The sequence below is a fragment of the Phyllostomus hastatus genome, unplaced genomic scaffold, assembly GCF_019186645.2.
Source record: "Phyllostomus hastatus isolate PE091 unplaced genomic scaffold, TTU_PhHast_1.1 phas_scaffold_39, whole genome shotgun sequence".
Lineage (NCBI taxonomy): Eukaryota > Metazoa > Chordata > Mammalia > Chiroptera > Phyllostomidae > Phyllostomus > Phyllostomus hastatus.
Window position 1 is genome coordinate 16,896,909 of NW_025334028.1, and position 17,559 is coordinate 16,914,467.

General features: G+C 34.0%; 1 protein-coding gene across 1 annotated transcript in view; it reads left to right on the forward strand.

The window, feature by feature from the left end:
- GRID2 (glutamate ionotropic receptor delta type subunit 2) overlaps window positions 1-17,559 on the forward strand; it is a 1,404,853-nt gene that overhangs the window by 842,996 nt on the left and 544,298 nt on the right. Inside the window, exon 8 of the mRNA XM_045820339.1 lies at window positions 12,241-12,360. Coding sequence (XP_045676295.1) covers window positions 12,241-12,360 — 120 coding nt within the window. The remainder of the gene's footprint in view (window positions 1-12,240; window positions 12,361-17,559) is intronic.

Sequence of the window (17,559 nt, forward strand, 5' to 3'; positions counted from 1 at the left end):
AGTCACAGGGAAAGGGAGTGCAAAGCTTGGAAAGAAGTCGGCACCAAACCTCATGAATGAAGTCAGGCTCTTTATTGGGATGGGACTATTCTAGTGATAAAATTCTTAATTACATTCAAGTAACCATCCCCACTGAATGCCTAACTTAAGAGCATGCTATATATATTTTACAAAACCTGTGTGCTGCTGCAAGAAGGCAAAGAATTTGAAGAACTATCTGTCCTTCAATTATTTATATTCTAATTGGGAAGATGAGGAAAAAGAGTTTAAAAAGCAATGCAGTTGACCTAAGTACTATAAATGTCCAGTAAAGAGGGAGGTAATGGTTTCCAAGGCACTCTTGTGTTGAAGCTTTATAATTTATTTTTTGAATTGGTAGAATAGGTGTCTCCACATTTCTCTTCTGTTTTCAAAAATTAGAGGTTAATTCTCAAATGTTTATTTCTTCCAGATATCATCAGTACCCCCAACCCATTGTTATTTATGTAGATTTTATAGAATATTTTTGAGACAATAATTTTAAGATACTGGGTCTTCCTATCTATGGACATAGTGTCTGTCCATATAGTCATCTTTATAGTCCTCAGTAAGGAGTCAGAGTTTCTTCATACATATTTCATTTTATTTACTACTATGCTTTCACAGACTTTTGAGTATGTATGTTGGTGTGTGTATGTGTGTGTGTGTGTGCACACTGTCACGAATACAAGTCCAAACCTCTTTCAGAGACTAACCCGCACAAGTGGCTAACCTAAGATCATGCTATGGACTTTCCTCAAACCATCTTAAGGGTTCACAATCCAAATCACAAATATGATTTCACTTACATGTGGCATCTAAAAAAGAAAATAAAGCAAGCAGCCACTTGTCTCCATGTGCCCTGTACCTCTTGCTGAATGACTCCATTCCTGGCACTAGTGGCAGCCACCCTCAGTTCACAGCATATCCACTCCTAGGATCCTCTAAGCCCAGTGCAGGTAGCTGCCAATCACAGATCACCATGTAGGTCTGACCGGGTGCCCAGGGCTGGTCACAGGCAGCAGTTGAGTTTGGCGTACATTAGAACCCCTCCCAAGGGACCCCCAAATGAATACTCCTGATGGCCAGCTTCAGGCCACACTAGAGCACCACCCAATTAGTGCCACAAACAACATACCCAAAGGGTGAATTTGGCAGGCACCAGAGTCCTGCTAAAGTGAATCCTACTCTGTGGGTCAGTCTCTGAACAACAGCTTGTCTGTTGAAGTCATAGCCAGTCCTCATAGCCAGTCAACCTGAGGGTCAATCCCACCCACTGACATGCTAGCGGTAATCAAGAATCAACTATAAAAGGAGAGTATGCACAACCCACACAAGGTATATTGTTGGAGCTCTCAGCTCATAGGTGAAAAGCAGGGAGACTGTTCCATTAAGCCACCTAGGATACCTCCTGTATAAGCCTACTCTGCCAAGACTAGAAGACATAGCTGATGTACCTACATAAAAACAAACACAGAGAAGCAGCCAAAATAAGGAGACAAAGAAACATATCCCAAATAAAGTAATAGAACAAAACTCTAGAAAAGGAACTAAACAAAATAGAGGCTAACAATCTAGCAGATGCAGAGTCAAAACACTGGTTATAGGGGTGCTCAGTGAACTCAGGAGAAGAATAGATGATCTCAGTGAAAACTTCAGCAAAGAGAGGAAACAAAAAAGGAGATAGAAAACATAAAAAAGAACAAAGTAAGAAATGAAGAATATAATAACTGAAATGAATAATACATTACATGGAATCAATATCAGATTAAATGAAGCAGAGGATTAAATCAGCGCTTTGGAGACAGGGTAGCAGAAAACATTCAATCAGAATAGCAAAAAGAACAATAAAGAATAAAAAAACTGAGGCTAGTTTAAGGAGCCTCTGGGACAACATCAAGCATAACATCATTTGCATAATAGTAGTACCAGAAAGAAAAACCAAGAGCAAGGGCTTAAAACTCTATCTGAACAAATAATTACTGAAAACTTTCCTAATCTGGGGAGAGTCCAGGAAGCACAGAGATAAACACAAAGAGGTCCATACTTAGACACATCATAATTAAAATCCAAAGGTTAAAGACAGAGAAAGAAACTTAAAGGCAGCAAAAGAAAAGAAGTTAGTTACCTACAGGGGAGCTCCCTTAAGACTGGCAGCTGATTTCTCAACAAAAACATTTCAGGCCAGGAGGGACTGGCAGAAAGTATTCAAAGTGGTGAAAACAAGGACCTACAACCAAGATTGCTCTACCCAGCAAGGTTATCATTTAAGACCAAAGGAGATATATAGAGATTCCTGGACAAGAAAAACCTTAAGTTCATCACCAGCAAACCAGCATTGCAAAAAATCTTAAAGGGGCTTCTTTAAGAAAAAGAAAAATAAGTAAAAAATGTTAATAAGAAAATATCAGAAAGAAAAAATTCTCCCTGACAAAGGCAAACCAAAGCAGTAACCAACACTAAGCTAGTACAATGGTTAAAACCCAAGTGTAACAATAGTAAACTGAGGAATACACACATACAAAAGAAGTAAAAAAATGCAAAAACATCAATGTGGAGGGTCAGTAAAAATGGTAATGACTTTAGAATATGTTCAGACTTAAGTGGCCATCAATGTAAAATAGGCTGCTATAAACAGCTTGCTATGTATAAAGCACCTGGTAACCACAAACAGAGAGAGAGAGAGAGAGAGAGAGAGAGAGAGAGAGAGAGAGAGAGAGAAAGAGAGAGATGTAAGAAATAAAGAGAGAAAGGAATCCAAACAACACTACAGAAATCCATCAGCATACATGAAAAGAGAGTGACAGAATCAGAAAAGAACAGAGATGAATTGCAGGACAATCAGAAAGCAATAAAATGGCAGTAACTACTTGCTTAAGTATAAATAAAGATAAATAAATTAGATGTTCTAATCAAAAGATTAAATAAGAAAAAGAATGGATAAAGAAGAGATGATATATAACATAAAAAGAAAAGAGGTGGTACATATACTTGGACAGATAAAAGAATGAAATATCATTTGCAACAACATGGATGGACCTAGAAGGTATTATGCTAAGTGAAATAAGTCAGAGACAAAAACCATATGATTTCCCTTACATGTCAAATCTAAAAAAGGAAATAAATGAACAAACAAAACAGAAACTAACTCATAATACAGAGAAGAAACTGATGATTGCCATTGAAAATTAAAAATAAAACACAAAAAAGAAAATATTCAACTACCACACATGTTAATTATCAAGGTTCAATTTGATCTTCCTCATGCTAGACCCTCAGTTTGAAGCCTGTGAGAGGCTTTTGTTTCACGACATTGTGACTCTGTGCTACCAAGGCCAGGAGCAGGTGGGGGGAGAATTCATGGACATGGCAGTGCTGAGGAACTCCATTATCACAGTCACAGCACAGTCATGCCTTGGCTGAGCTAGGACATCAGCCAGGCTCTGATGAAAATGTATGTACATATTATTAGTGTTAGCTGCATTTACTTGACAGCCAGAATCGTTAATTGGCCTAGCAGAAGCCAATGCAAAAGTAATATTTTCAAAGTTGAAGCAATCAATGTTGAAGAGGCAAAACACCTCTGAGAAGCTCTGATGCAGTCTGTCTGCTACTGACCCCTAGATGACACCTATATTCTTACTACAAGAAAGAGTGTCGTCTCTTCTAAATGGAAAGAAGACTCAGCTGAAGCATTGAAAAAAATCTTATTTTATCTAAGGGTAAAAACAACAGCTCTAATTACAATTTTTGAAAATCTTAGAGGTCAGTCTGACATAGCAGTTACCAAAGATATGTTTGAAGAAGCACCACATGCCTTGGCTGATGATGACTTTTTGACAGTGATGGAAAAACTGTTCACTTGGTCTGAAGCTCTAGTGATCAGTGCTGTGTGTTCTGCTCATCTGCACGTGGGTATTGCACTTGTTCCCTTGTAAGGGCAACCTTCAGGCTAGTCAGCTGCTACCATTGCCATCAGTAGAAAAACATTCTTAAAATCATTATTTGGATCCACAAAAATTTTCGAACCTGGGTTCAGTTGTCTTAGTAAAGTATTTCACTTTTTTCATGTTTTAAATAAAAATACTTTTTTCACATTTTAAATAAAAATATTGTGCCAATTTACAATACATAGTAGAAATAATTTTAATAAAGTACCTTTTTTTTTTTTGGCACCAGAGCTCTTAATCTGTATGTGTTATACAGATAGCAGGATGTCAGTCTTTCTTTTGAAGATGGCATTGTGGGTCATGATTTTTGTGTTAGACTTTCTAATAGCAGTCAACCATATGGTTGGAGTTTTGTATATGAGATAGGACTTTGCCAGAGCCTTTATCCCCGTCCAAGCACTCCAGTGTGATTCCTTCAAGAGGCTGGTTGCATGGCTACAACAGGATTAGAAATGAGTGGTTGGAAATGATTAGGTTCTAGGTTACCTCTGACACTTTATTCTAATATGTAAACATTTTCCTAACTTAATGATAGAGAAAATTTTCAAAAGTAAGAAAATAAAACTTTTTTTTTTGGTTAAGTGCTTTGGCTTCCACTTCCAAGCTTGTATAATTTGGTGATAAAGAGCATCTTGGTTTAATAAAAATGCCACCGGTTTTTTTGCTATTAAGTATATTATGCATTTTATTTCAAAAGAGATTTTTTAAAAATTCTATAAATATATATTCTATTTTTGTTTTATTATATTTTATACTTTTTCTGCTTATTAGCAACTTACACAATTTTAGGTGTACAATTTTAGAGTACCAAGGTAAAATAAGAGTAATCCTATTTATTTCCCCCAGTTATAAGGCAGAGAATACCGAACCTCAGAAAACTTAAATGACTTATCATAATTTGGTGAAACAGCAAATTAGATTTCAATGCCAAGTTTTCTGGCTTCCAGTTCTGTATACCATACCATTTTCCCCTTTCATTGTTCATGGCAGAAGTAAACACTTCACTACTGTGAAACATATTTGGCTAATGAAAATATATATGAACCAAAAGATAGGGGTATAATAAGCTCTAGTGTTAATATTACATAAACAGTGCCTTAGTTATAATAAGGCTTTTTCAAGTGCTCTGAAGTTGGAGTGAACATTGATGAGGATGCAAGAGAACTACAGGGTCTGGCACAAATAACACCCCCTTTTTATTACAAAATCATAAGCATGAAATTCTGTTACATAACAATATCACACTCAAGCATACCACATGACATTTTAGGTGAGATGTTCAAATTAAAACTATAAATTATTACACCCATAGTATTACCCTACCAACCATACTCAAGCAGGCCGTAACTTCTGCCAGACCCTGTATTTCAAAGGTGCTGACTACATTTTTAAAAGCTTTTGTGGCAAAAAGTTTATTTGTACATATATTCATTCTCCAGTTTAATATGAGAAGCTACATTTAATTATAATTTGTATTTTGGAGTTTTCATATTATATAATTTAAATTTGATGGTGCTATTGTACGCACCCTACAACAAGCATTTACATCTTTTAAATTAAATAAATAAAACAGATGAAAGCTGAAAGCTCTGGAAGAGAGAAGGAAGGGATCTCCATGGTTACCACCATAAGAGTGTCTCAAACCACAGTTTGAAAATCACTTTTCTGGGATATTTTGATATCAGTTTAATCCATGCAGGTCTGCCATCTTTCTTACAGATTGTGGAAGAGTATTATATTATACCATGCCACATGAGTATCTTATTTTTATTTACAGACTTGTTCTATGATTACATGGCAATCATTTGCTATTTTTTACTGCTGTTAATATTGAAGTGGTTCCCAAGAGTACGCTTTGTTCACTCATGTATTCGTCACTCTCTTAACACATATTTATCAAATGCCTAGCTTGTGGAATGTATTATTCAAGTTCTCATATGCGATTAGCCGAAAAGGAATTTAGAGCCTAGTAGTAAATATCAGCTAAATATACAAAAAGTAATACTCTAATGAGAGGCAACAAAGGCCCAAATGTGGTAAAAATTAAGATCCTGTGGAACCTTAGAAAAGAGCATACTGCAGTGTGCAGTGGCACTCACTCAGACCCCACTTCATGGCTGAGGCATTCTTTCTCAGGAGGGTGCACAGCTGAAACACTGACTAGGAACTGTGCAGGGCAGAAGGGAGCTGCTCTACATCCTTTCTGGGAAAGCATGCACCCAATGACTGATGAATGCAAAATGAGAAAGATCAGAGTCCCTTGCCTTCATTTGGAAAGTAATCAGAGACTGGCCAGTGGGATCACCTGAGCTGCTGTTGTATTTGCATTGCATTTTCCCCCTCCCTCTGTCCAATCCCTCTGTTCTCACTCCTTTGCAGGTACTTTTCTGAGAGCACTTCAAATAACCCTCCTGCACACAAATCTCCATTTCAAGCTGTTTCCAGAGGAACCTGACCCAAAACAGAGAAAATAGATTAGAGAAAAAATTACATGGAAGTGATAGATAGCATCTCAATGCAAATGTGGAAATGAACAGGTTTGAGATGTGTAAAGCTATGGAGAAGAACATATTTTCAGTGGTAGGACTACTGTAGTTGACATATCTTTTGGGATAAAATCTGGACAATGACAAAGATGGATTAAACTACTAGAGTTCACAGAACACATGGAGAAAATAGTTTGGAGTAGAAAGAGATTGAGGAAAGGAATTTATTTTCTAGGTAAATGAAAGATGCTAAATTTTTTTTTTTTGAGTTTAAGAGTCTGACACCATCAGCTGAGTTTTAGAAAGAATATGCTTACAGCTTTTGTTCGATGATTAAAAATAAAACTAATAAAAATGTTACACTCAAAATATGTGATTACATATGAAAACAGTGACATTTTCTATGTATTCTACACAAGTAACTAATCAAGATTTGATAGATCCTTGAATAAAAAAAAATTGATAGATCCTTAAATCAAAGACTTCCACATTGTCTTAACTGATCATTTCTTGTTAAATCCTTTGTGGTAATCATTTTCAGTACTGAATGTGGGAAACTATAATATAAAAATATTTGTGGCAAGATCTCATATCTTTTAGTATTAATATATTTTCTCATATTGAAACATTTTGATAAATATATCAAAAAGAGATATCTTGATACATGTTGATATCTAAAAGTAATCTTCAAAATGATAAAAATATTGAAATTACTGTAATTCTTTTATGGCAATAAATTTATTCAACTAATATTTATTGAATACTACCATATGCTATACTGTTAGATCACAGAGTAAGGAAGCAAAATAGAAATATCAAAAATAATTGCAAGTGTGATCACTCCTACAAAAGAGGAAACACCACCTGTTCTGGCAATATATGACTGGAGGACCTAATTAGGCATTAGAGTGGCAGATAAGTGGAAACGTTTAAGATGAGTTGGCATCAGCCAGGAGACAAAAAATACAGGAGTATTCCAGAAATGGGAAAGGAAGAATGTTTGGTGCAGGGTATTAAATGTTAGCAGGTTCGCAGGAAAGGAAGCCTGTCACATTAAACATCTGAAATGAGACCAAGGTGGCTAGAATAGAGACAGAGTAGGGCCTTCATTCCTTATCAAGTCAAAGACTAGGTAGTGAAAAGATCATGAAGGGTTTTGTAAATGATATTAAAAGTTTCTAAATTTTATTTGAGGTTAAGAGCCACTGAGGTATTTTAAACAAAAGATTACCAGTGGCTGCCAAGTGGAGAATCCCTCCTGCAGCTGCCATTGGACCAGGACAGACTGGATGGGAAAACAGCAGTTAAGAGGCTGAGGATCCAATGCAGAGGAAGCTTAGGCAATGGTGTGGGTCATGGTGAGGGACAGAAGTAAATGTCTTTAGGAGATATTTAGGTTATTGAAATAAGATTTGGTAATTTAAGGTGAATATGTAAGGAAGAAGAAGAAAATGGTTTCTGACTTCAACAAAAATAACTCTCAAAAGTTGCAGGTCCTGATGTTGTTAAATTTGTATACCCAAGGAATGAAAACATATTACTTTACTTTTCATGTAAATCACTGTATACCATTTAGAATTGATAAACCTGAAGGAGAGAGAGAATTTAAGAAAACATAATCTGATTTGCCAGAAACAGTACCGACTTGGAAATGTAAGCTGGACTTTTTACAAATGCGTGCAAATAAACTTGCTGCCACAAGTACTTTTAAGAAAAGCAGTTTGCCTTTGGAATAGTCCCTTTGTGGACTCATCAATATACACTCCATGTTCAAGGCCATTTGAATCATAAAGTGGGTAAAATGGTATAAGTTTAGTTTAGTTCAGCATACATTTTAAAGTAACTCACCATGATGTACATATGTTATGTTGGACATACAGTTTATGTAATCTAGAGGAAAAAGTATGAGGCCCACAATGAAGGTTTTAGTTCAGGTTCCTCAAGAAAGTAGTTGTGGGCCTCAGTTTCTTCTTTCCTAAGATGGAAATAGTATGATCAGTGTGCTAGTCACCTCCCATTTACCAATCAGTTTGCTTCAAGTCTCATTGTGAATGAATATTTGAGTGTATATGTACATATGTAAGTCTATATCTATTTGCACATGTAAATGTTATATGGAAACTCAAATTTTCCTAAGCATTTCACACAAGTTGGTTTGTTTTAAATTTTTTACTTTACATCCTGTATCTTAGTGTTTATCTACCCATTACATTTCTTTTATAAATAGAAAATGTAGTATTTTCCTTTTGGCAGGCACTTTTCCTACCTGAAATTAACATATGAAGCATGAGGCATCAGGACACGCCACTGAGCCTGCCTTGTCTCAATATGTTCACTGCCTTGCTGGGCTCATGTTTATTTAACAGAGTGTCCTTGGTTACCAATCATGTCTTCAGGTGGCAAGGAAACTAAGAATGTATATAAGGAAATTATATGAGTGTCAAAAATATTTGATGTTCCATATGATCTTCAGAAAGAATCTTTAAGTTATTATGCAGATTCAAGCACAGGGAGAAAATTCTTCAAGCTTCATAAACAAAGTTAAATAAATTTTTAATAATGCATTTTTTCTTTTTTCCAACTTATCCTTTCACTGGGGAACAATAATTTGTTTCCTTTCAGAAACTGGTTTTCCAGTGGTAAGTTATTACCAACCTTTGGTTCTACTCTTTTTAATTTTTTCTTCTCTAATGCTTTCTATGTTTGATGCTTACTGGTTTTTCTATACAGAGTAGGTAGGATGAAATCCAAGCCAATTTTATGTGGTACTTTGATAAAGGATTGCTCTGGTGCCAATTTTTACTGTCAATTTAAAGCACATTTAAAAATTATTTGTATATGTTACTCATACTATCAATGTGTCAGCAGCTTATTTCGTTTAGAATCTGCTATATGATCAAGAGATAAAAGCCATGACTGCACATACACAAAGACAAGGACTGTCGTTACTACCTGGCCAGCACACATTTTTACCTAGTCTCTGTTTCCAAGGTTGAAATGAGGATAAATGAAAAAAAAAAGGTCAAAAGCATGTGAATATTTTGGGGAAGGGTTTACTGATTACAGATGCTAATAGCTAATTAAGAATATAGCAAAAAGAAGATGACTTACAGAGTCAAAAAGATGAACAGGGTAAGAGTAAGTGGAGGCCACAGTGAACTCCATCAGGTACCCTGACTTACGGGTATTTACCTTGTGTAATGGAAGTAGACTAAGATGCTCAGTACTAGATATAAGCTAGGGTATAAAGACATTGGCCTGGAGTGGTCATATGAGTATTGGTTGGGAATCATAATAATACAGTACCAGGCAGTGTAATGTTCAAAAGTTTAGAAATTACTGACATATAGCAATGAAGCAATCATACTGATATGCAATATTTTTCTTCTTTTTCCTAGAAATAGAGCACTACAACAAAAAATTTAAGATTATGATAATATTGGGGATATTACCGAAGTATGATTGAGGAAAATATAAGCTCTTATAAAAAGATTACTGAACACCAGTGGTTTAAATTTAAATGTAGTAATATACGCTATATTTGTCAGTCAAACTCCCACAGTACTTGCCATTTGGTGATATTAATCATAATAAGATCCACTGCACTTATCCTGATCTTTAAAATTTTAAGGAATAATTGAATTCCTTGAAATATTAGTACCGAGAGAACATGTAGGATCCAATTGACTTGTAAAAAGACTGAATAGATCATAGACAAGATGCTTTAACTCTTTTCTATCCAAATACTAATAAATGAAATGTAATTGAGTCAAAATTTGTAAAATCATTTTCCAAAGCCTTGTGAATATTCAAGCATATTATGAAATTTTGCCACCCTAATAAGCATGAGTTGAAAAACAAAAACAAGAGCATGCCTACAATTTTTAGCAGAACTTGAAATTCTTCAAAATTACAGAATGAAAAAATCATGTAGATAGCGACTGTAATTAAATTTCTACAATTTATCAAACACTCTACTATATTCTTTATATGCATTATAAAACTCATAACAGGCTTCTGGGGTAGATGCTATTATTTTATAATAATGCCATTTAACAGAGACAGAAACTGAGACATAGAGAAATTAGATGGCTTAGCCAGGTTTACACAGATAGTTGATTCCGATACCATGGGTCAAATCTGGGAAGTCTGATGCCAAAATTCATGATATTGACTGTTAAAACATACACGAGACAAGCACAGACATATCAAATTCAACATGTCTGTTACTAGTATAACTGGATAATAAAAGAGAAGCTAGCTTATTAGGAAATAATTATTGAGGATCAGTTTTATTGATTATAATTGTTGCAAAAATGAAATAGATTAAACATTGAAAGTAATGAGTAAGCAGTGGTTTTACTGAATGCCTGTTATGAGTTTAGTATCATGCAATGGGCTGCTACGCAGATATGCAGTAGGAAATACAGCATTATAATACCTGCTGAAAAATACCAGAAGTTCAGTTACAGGTTGTGGCAAATGAGGTACAGATACTCCATGACTTATGATGATTATGTCCCAATAAACCTATTGTAAGTTGAAAGTATTGGTTGTCGAAGATGAATTTAATACACCTAACTTACCAACAATAACAGATTAGCCTAACTTACCCTAATGTGCTCAGCACACAATATCCAAAAATCACTGGTAACCGAGAACACTGTTAGAGTACTTGTTGTTTACCATTTGGAGTGCTTGGCTAACTGGGATCTGTGCTCCCTGCGGCTGACCAGCAACGTGAGAGTGTCAAACCACATGTCGCTAGCCCAGAGGGGAAAGATCAAAATTCAAAATTTGAAGTGTGGTTTCTACCAGATGCGTGTTGCTTCTGTACCCTTGCAAAGTTGAAAAAAAATCAGAAGCCAACCATAAATCAGGATCTGTCCATATATTTAATTATCAACATCATAGAGATGATGCTTAAAGCAATTTACAAACTGAGGTAGGTTGGACAGATAAATATGATTGTCAGGTCAAAATTCTAAGTTAGAAATATTGTAGTAAAGAAGTAACTCAGAATATGATTTTTACTTATAAAATTCTAAATAATATGAAGGCTGATACACTAACCTGAGAAAAAAATGGTAAACAAGAAAGAGAGAAGTATGACCTACATTACCATCTGTTGGGGAAATGAACATCTGTCATGTTGAATGAGATATGAAGTTTGGAAATTCCCAGTGAATCTCAACAGCCAGCACTACTGTTTAAGAGCAAAAACAGATTTCAAGCTCAATTTAGCTTTATTTTTTTAATTTAGAAAAGATATTTATAGAAGGAGGAAAAATAATCCTCTAATAAATTATAAACCGTGCCTTTTAAGAATCCCAGATGTAATTTTAGGTCAAATTAGAATGGCATTGTGCTGGAGAAAGAATACTGTCAAAGCATGTCTCTGAGTAGATTTCATGCTCTCCAGAAGCATCTTGTTTTCTGACTGATGGATCCATGCATGTCAGAAGGTATGGTGGCAAACATCGTACCTGCAATTTAGTCTCAGCTGTAAAATGATGTCAGTTATTGTAAACATTTGATTAATTGGGTCTAAATATTCTAGTCTGTGAAGTGGATGAGTTTGGACTAAGTGATTCTCAAGAGTACATTCAATTGCTCTCCTATTTATGTTGTGCACTTACTAAGAAAAAAAAATAGCCTGTTTATAATTGCATACTTGAAGTAATATATATTTTACAGATGGAAATTGTGCTCCTAGAACTTTCTAATGCTTTATTACTATTTTACTTTTTCTCAAATCTTACATCAGTATCTTCTCTCTCCTTTAGGGTGGAGTTAGTGGGTTGACTGGAGAGCTGGAATTTGGAGACAATGGAGGCAATCCCAATGTCCACTTTGAAATTCTTGGAACCAACTACGGAGAAGAGCTTGGTCGAGGCATTCGCAAAGTAAGACCAGAAACATTGATGAATATGCTTTTCCTGTAGTAGTTATGGTTTTGTTTGTCTTCATACAGTATGATCACAGTATCCATTACAGGCCCTATTATAGTCTGAAAGACAAGAAAGAGGGAGAATTTGGCATTTAAATGACCTTACATGCTTACCAGAAGTATTAATCAATGATTCTATTTTTGCCTTAGAATAATTTAAAGGAAGAAAGATAATCTGATGGTTTCCTAGGGAACTAGCATAATTTTTCATTCATTATAATAATTTTATAAAGTAATGAATTTAATATTTATACAAGCATAGCTATTTGGTTTTAATATGCACAATATCAGAATAAGAGCTTAGGGACATTTCGTATAGTAAGAATGAAATTCTTCTACAAACCTGTGACATTTCAGTATTTCAACTTCTATATGTGTCATACATAAGTAGAAAATGGCTTGCAGGAAATGAGTTCTTGTTATATACTTCAGATCACATGTAAGAAGAAGCTGAGCACAGTAAAGGATGTTTCATGAACTACTGGGACAATAACTTTCTCAAGGAGAAATATAAAAGCCCTTGGAGAAATGATTTCTGTAGTTTGAATTTGCCATTTTAATATGTTTGCAGTGGGGGAAAATCCAAGGTAACTGAATGTGCATACAAAGTTCATAAGTATAAATTTCTAACTGCATGAAGTTGCTACATTAAGAGTTAAGAGGCCAATCAGGAGGAGTTTCTTTCCAGTGCAGATGTGTAGGATGCAGAGAAACTAAGACAAAATGAAGTTAGGAGTTGTTCTAATCAGTAATAAAAACCTCTCGGTAAATTTACACTAGAGGAGTTAAAACTATCTCAATGTGTTTTTAATTATTGTTTTATAGGGAAACATGTCAAATAGATAACTGCATAAAACATAAGGATAGTTTAGTGATTCATATTAAAGGAGACAACTACTACTATGGTCAAGAAATGGAACATATCAAGCATTCTAAATACCCCATATATTTCATTCCCAACCTCTGTTCTGAGGGGTATAACTAACTAATCTGAATTTCATGATACTCATTTATTTAGTTTTAGATATCATCTTGTCACCTGTATGTGTATTCTTATGACACAATTGAGTTTTGCCAAATATTTTAACTTAATAACAGTGTCAGTATAGCATATATTTTTTCTTGCTTCTTTGTTCAATATTTTGCATTATTCATTCTTGTTGTTGCATGTAGTTGTAGTTTATTCATTTATATCGCTGCCATGTTGTCTTCTACTGTGTGAATTGTCACTCTCTACTGTGGTCTGTTTCCACATTTAAGCTATTATAAGCAATGCAGTTATGAATATTCTTGGACATGTATCTTGGGTATATATACTCCTGTACTTGTGCATGTATCTATAGGTTTTGTATCCTGGAGTAGAATTGCTGTGATATAAGAAAGTATACCTTGAACTTTATCAGGTAACCTTAAAGCCACTTTCTTAGAGATTTGTCAATTTGCATATCACCAGTAGGTAAATGAGTTCTCACTGCCTAAAGTTCTCACCAGATCTTGGTTTTTTCAGACTTTTAAAATTTTATTAAGTTATTGAATATACAATGACATATCCTGATGGTTTCAATGTTTATGTTCCTGATTATAAAAATATTATGTCATGTTTCCCTATAACTTTTGGCTCTCTTTAGATTTATTTTTGAGTTAATTGCTTGTTCAAGTTTTCTGGCCATTTTCTGTTGAGTTCCCTTGTTTTTATAATTGATCCTAGGAAATATAATATATTTTGAATATTAGTCTTTTGTTATTTAACTATGCCATAAATAGTTTCCTCTCTGTGTACTTTATTTTCATTTTATTCAAAATACCATTAAATTTAGCAGAATCATGAATTTCTGTCCTTATGATCATTATCATTTAGCTTTATTCAAGAAATCATCCCCTACTGCCAGAGTCAGAAAGATATTATTCTCAGATATATCCCAAAGGCTTTCTAATTCTTCCTTTTGTATTGAAGCCTTTTGTCTATCTGGAATTTCTTTTTAATATTTGGAGAAAGAAATTATTACAATTTTACTCTTTCATATAGTACCATGCTTATTTGTTTTAATTGATACTTAATTTAAATACAATACAATTTTAAGTGTACAATGGCTTCCCACTTGTTACATTTATCAATGTGACCACCACTGAGATCAAGTTAGAGAACGTTCCCATCATCTAGAATGTCTCAGCATTCCTATTTCTTCTCTTGAGAACCCAGGTAGATTTTCCTGGCCTGGATGTTCATAAAAAAATGAATAGTGTAGTATATTGTCATTTGTACTTCTTTCTCCAATGTTTTTGGCCTGAATCATTGTGCTCAAAGGGATTGTATCTGCAGACAAATAAGGTTTCTCTTGTTCAAAGTCAAATAGTGTAAGTTCCCATGAGTGTGCCCTGATATCATTGTTGGAAAGGGGCCTGCTAATTCTCAATTACTTAGCAGACATCTTCGGAGTAGGAACAAGGTGATGAATCTCAATAGCCACCATCTGACCAAGTTAAGAAACTGCGAACAGTCTCTGCTGACCAGGTCCCTGGCCATCTGTGAATTCTTCCCAGGGTGAAACTCAGTACTATCAATCAGTTACAGCAAGTCTCAACACTGTCCTTTCAATTAACATTGTGTTAAAGCCTGAGACTAGGCTAATCTATTCTCACTTTTGAACGTGGAGGAAATATTTATACAATGACAGTTTATAAGTGACTTGTGAAAAGGGCAATACAGACTAGGAAATGCTGAACAGAACTAGCAGGTGAAAGATCTAAGTTCCAGTTATGTTTTTCTTTTTTGTTGTTGTTTGTTTGGTTTTGTTCTTTAATTACCTGTTAGATTTTGAACAAAGGTTCCATTGGCCTTATAAAATATGATGGAAGTGGTCTTCTATTTTTCTGTTCTCTATGAAATATATAAAACTGGAAGAATTTCTTCTGTAAATGTTTGATTGATTACCCTAATGAAACCAACTAAGCCTAGATTTTTCTTTGTGGCAATTTATTTTTTTTACTATTGATTCTATTTTTTCATGATAGATAAATAAAAGTCAGATTTTACAATTCTTCTTGTCTAGATGTATTGGTATAAAACTAATAATATCTCACTGTTTTAAACATCTGAAATATTTTGAGATCTGAACTTTTCATTTCTTAATAGTTTAGGTAAAGAAAATTTTTAAATTATTATTGTGAAGACTTCTACTTCTAATAATGCATTCCCTCTTAATAAATATCTTGTCTGCCATTCATGGAGCTAAACGAGCTTCCTTTCTGTTACTATGGAGATGGATGGCATTTCTTTGTACTGTTCTCTTACTTTCAACTTTTTGGTTTCTTTTTGTTCCCACATATAATTTTTATAAAAAGTATATAATTGATTATTGGATGCGAATTTGATGATTTATGCCCTCAAGCTAGAACATTTTACATATTTATATGAAATGTATTTACTATATTTAGGTTTAAGTCTACCATCTTGTACATTCTATTTTGTATATTCTATTTGTCTTTCATATCCTAGGTTTCTTTTCTCTCCTTTTTACCTATTTTGGATTGTTAGTATATATAAGGTGGGAAAAAGTAGTTTTACAGTTGTTTGTATGGAGAGTAATACAATAATTAATTAATAAATACAAGAATGAACTCTGTTTCCTGTACTAACTGTAAATCTACTTTTGCCCAACCCTGTATATTTTTTACTTTGCTCTTACCACTTCTACTAATTTTCAAGTTATATTTTTTATTTTATTTATATAATAGTTCCCCTAGAATTTAAAACATACATACTTAATTTATCAATATCTAAAGTTAATCAACAGCTTTGTTATCCTCAGAGATAATAAATATGCTTAGAATATTTTAACTCTTTTATTAAATGTGTCCACCTCTTAATTACAGGTTATTATTGTCATGTTTTTAGTGTCATCTTTTTTATTTTGAAAAGTATTACCACTATTTTGTGCATTAAGCATTTATTGACCTTTACCCATGTATTTTTTACTTTCTTTGATCTTTTTTTTACTTCCTGCATTTGCTTTTCTTCTAAGTACACCTTTAAAAATTTTTTTTGATGATGTTTTTCTTGCATCCAGATTTCTCAGTTATTGTTTATCTGAACATGTCTTTATTTCATCTTTTTTCTTTAAGTATATTACCCTAGACATAAAATTTTAAGCTGCTAGTTTTATTTCCTTCTGCACATTGATGTTATCAATGCACTGGCTTTGTCTTCAGTATTGTGGCTGAGAACGTGGCTGTGTAAATGCTCACTTTTGCCAGTCATCTAACCTTTCTACTTCAACTGATTTGAAGATTTGTCATTGTTTTCCTATTTCTTCATTTTTACTATAGAGTGCTTAAGTGTGGATTTCAGACTAATGTGCATAGTTATGGCAGATTAAAGATGACAAAATTTTGGTTAGTCAACATGGGATTTATGGTGACTGAACAATTAATGCTAAGAATCTGGCGCTGCACTAAAGTCCAGAGTCTGTAAGAACATAGAGGGTATCCAAGGTTACCATTAATTCATAGAGAATTTCAAAGCTATTAGGGAAAATAGCTTTGATACCTCATCCTCCCTCTTCAGTTTTATTTAGTAATAACAAGCTAGTTATATTTATGTAGAATCAAGTGAAAACAAAATAATTAACATAACATAGAATCACAAAGTAAGTTTAATTTAAATGTAATTGAAAATTCAGAAAAGGAAAATATTCATGGTTTTATAACAGAAAGTAATATATCTTTCTTTGAAGTTTTTGTTACTTAATTACTTGCCAAATGATATTATAAAACCTTTTGGACCTCATACTTATGAAATCAGGATTGGTATATAACATTCCCTATAGAGAAAAAAGAAAAAGAAGACTTCTGTGCATAAGAAGCTATACATGCAGAAATAACTTCATTTGTAGATAGAACCTATACAAATATAAACAAAAGCTCTTTATACAAGTAGGTGGAGAACTTTCAGAATGTGAAAGACTTGCATATGTTTGATGCTCACAGACTGAGGTGGTAAAGAGGAAGAGAAAAATAAAGGAAAGAAACGTAATCATTTATCGAGGTCCAGGAGCAAGAGAGAGGGTTGATCCAGAATTAGATGGAATGCTTAATATTAGGCACTGGGGGCACAGTTTTCCAAAGTGATGGGAGGAGGGAGGAAAGAATGGTGTAA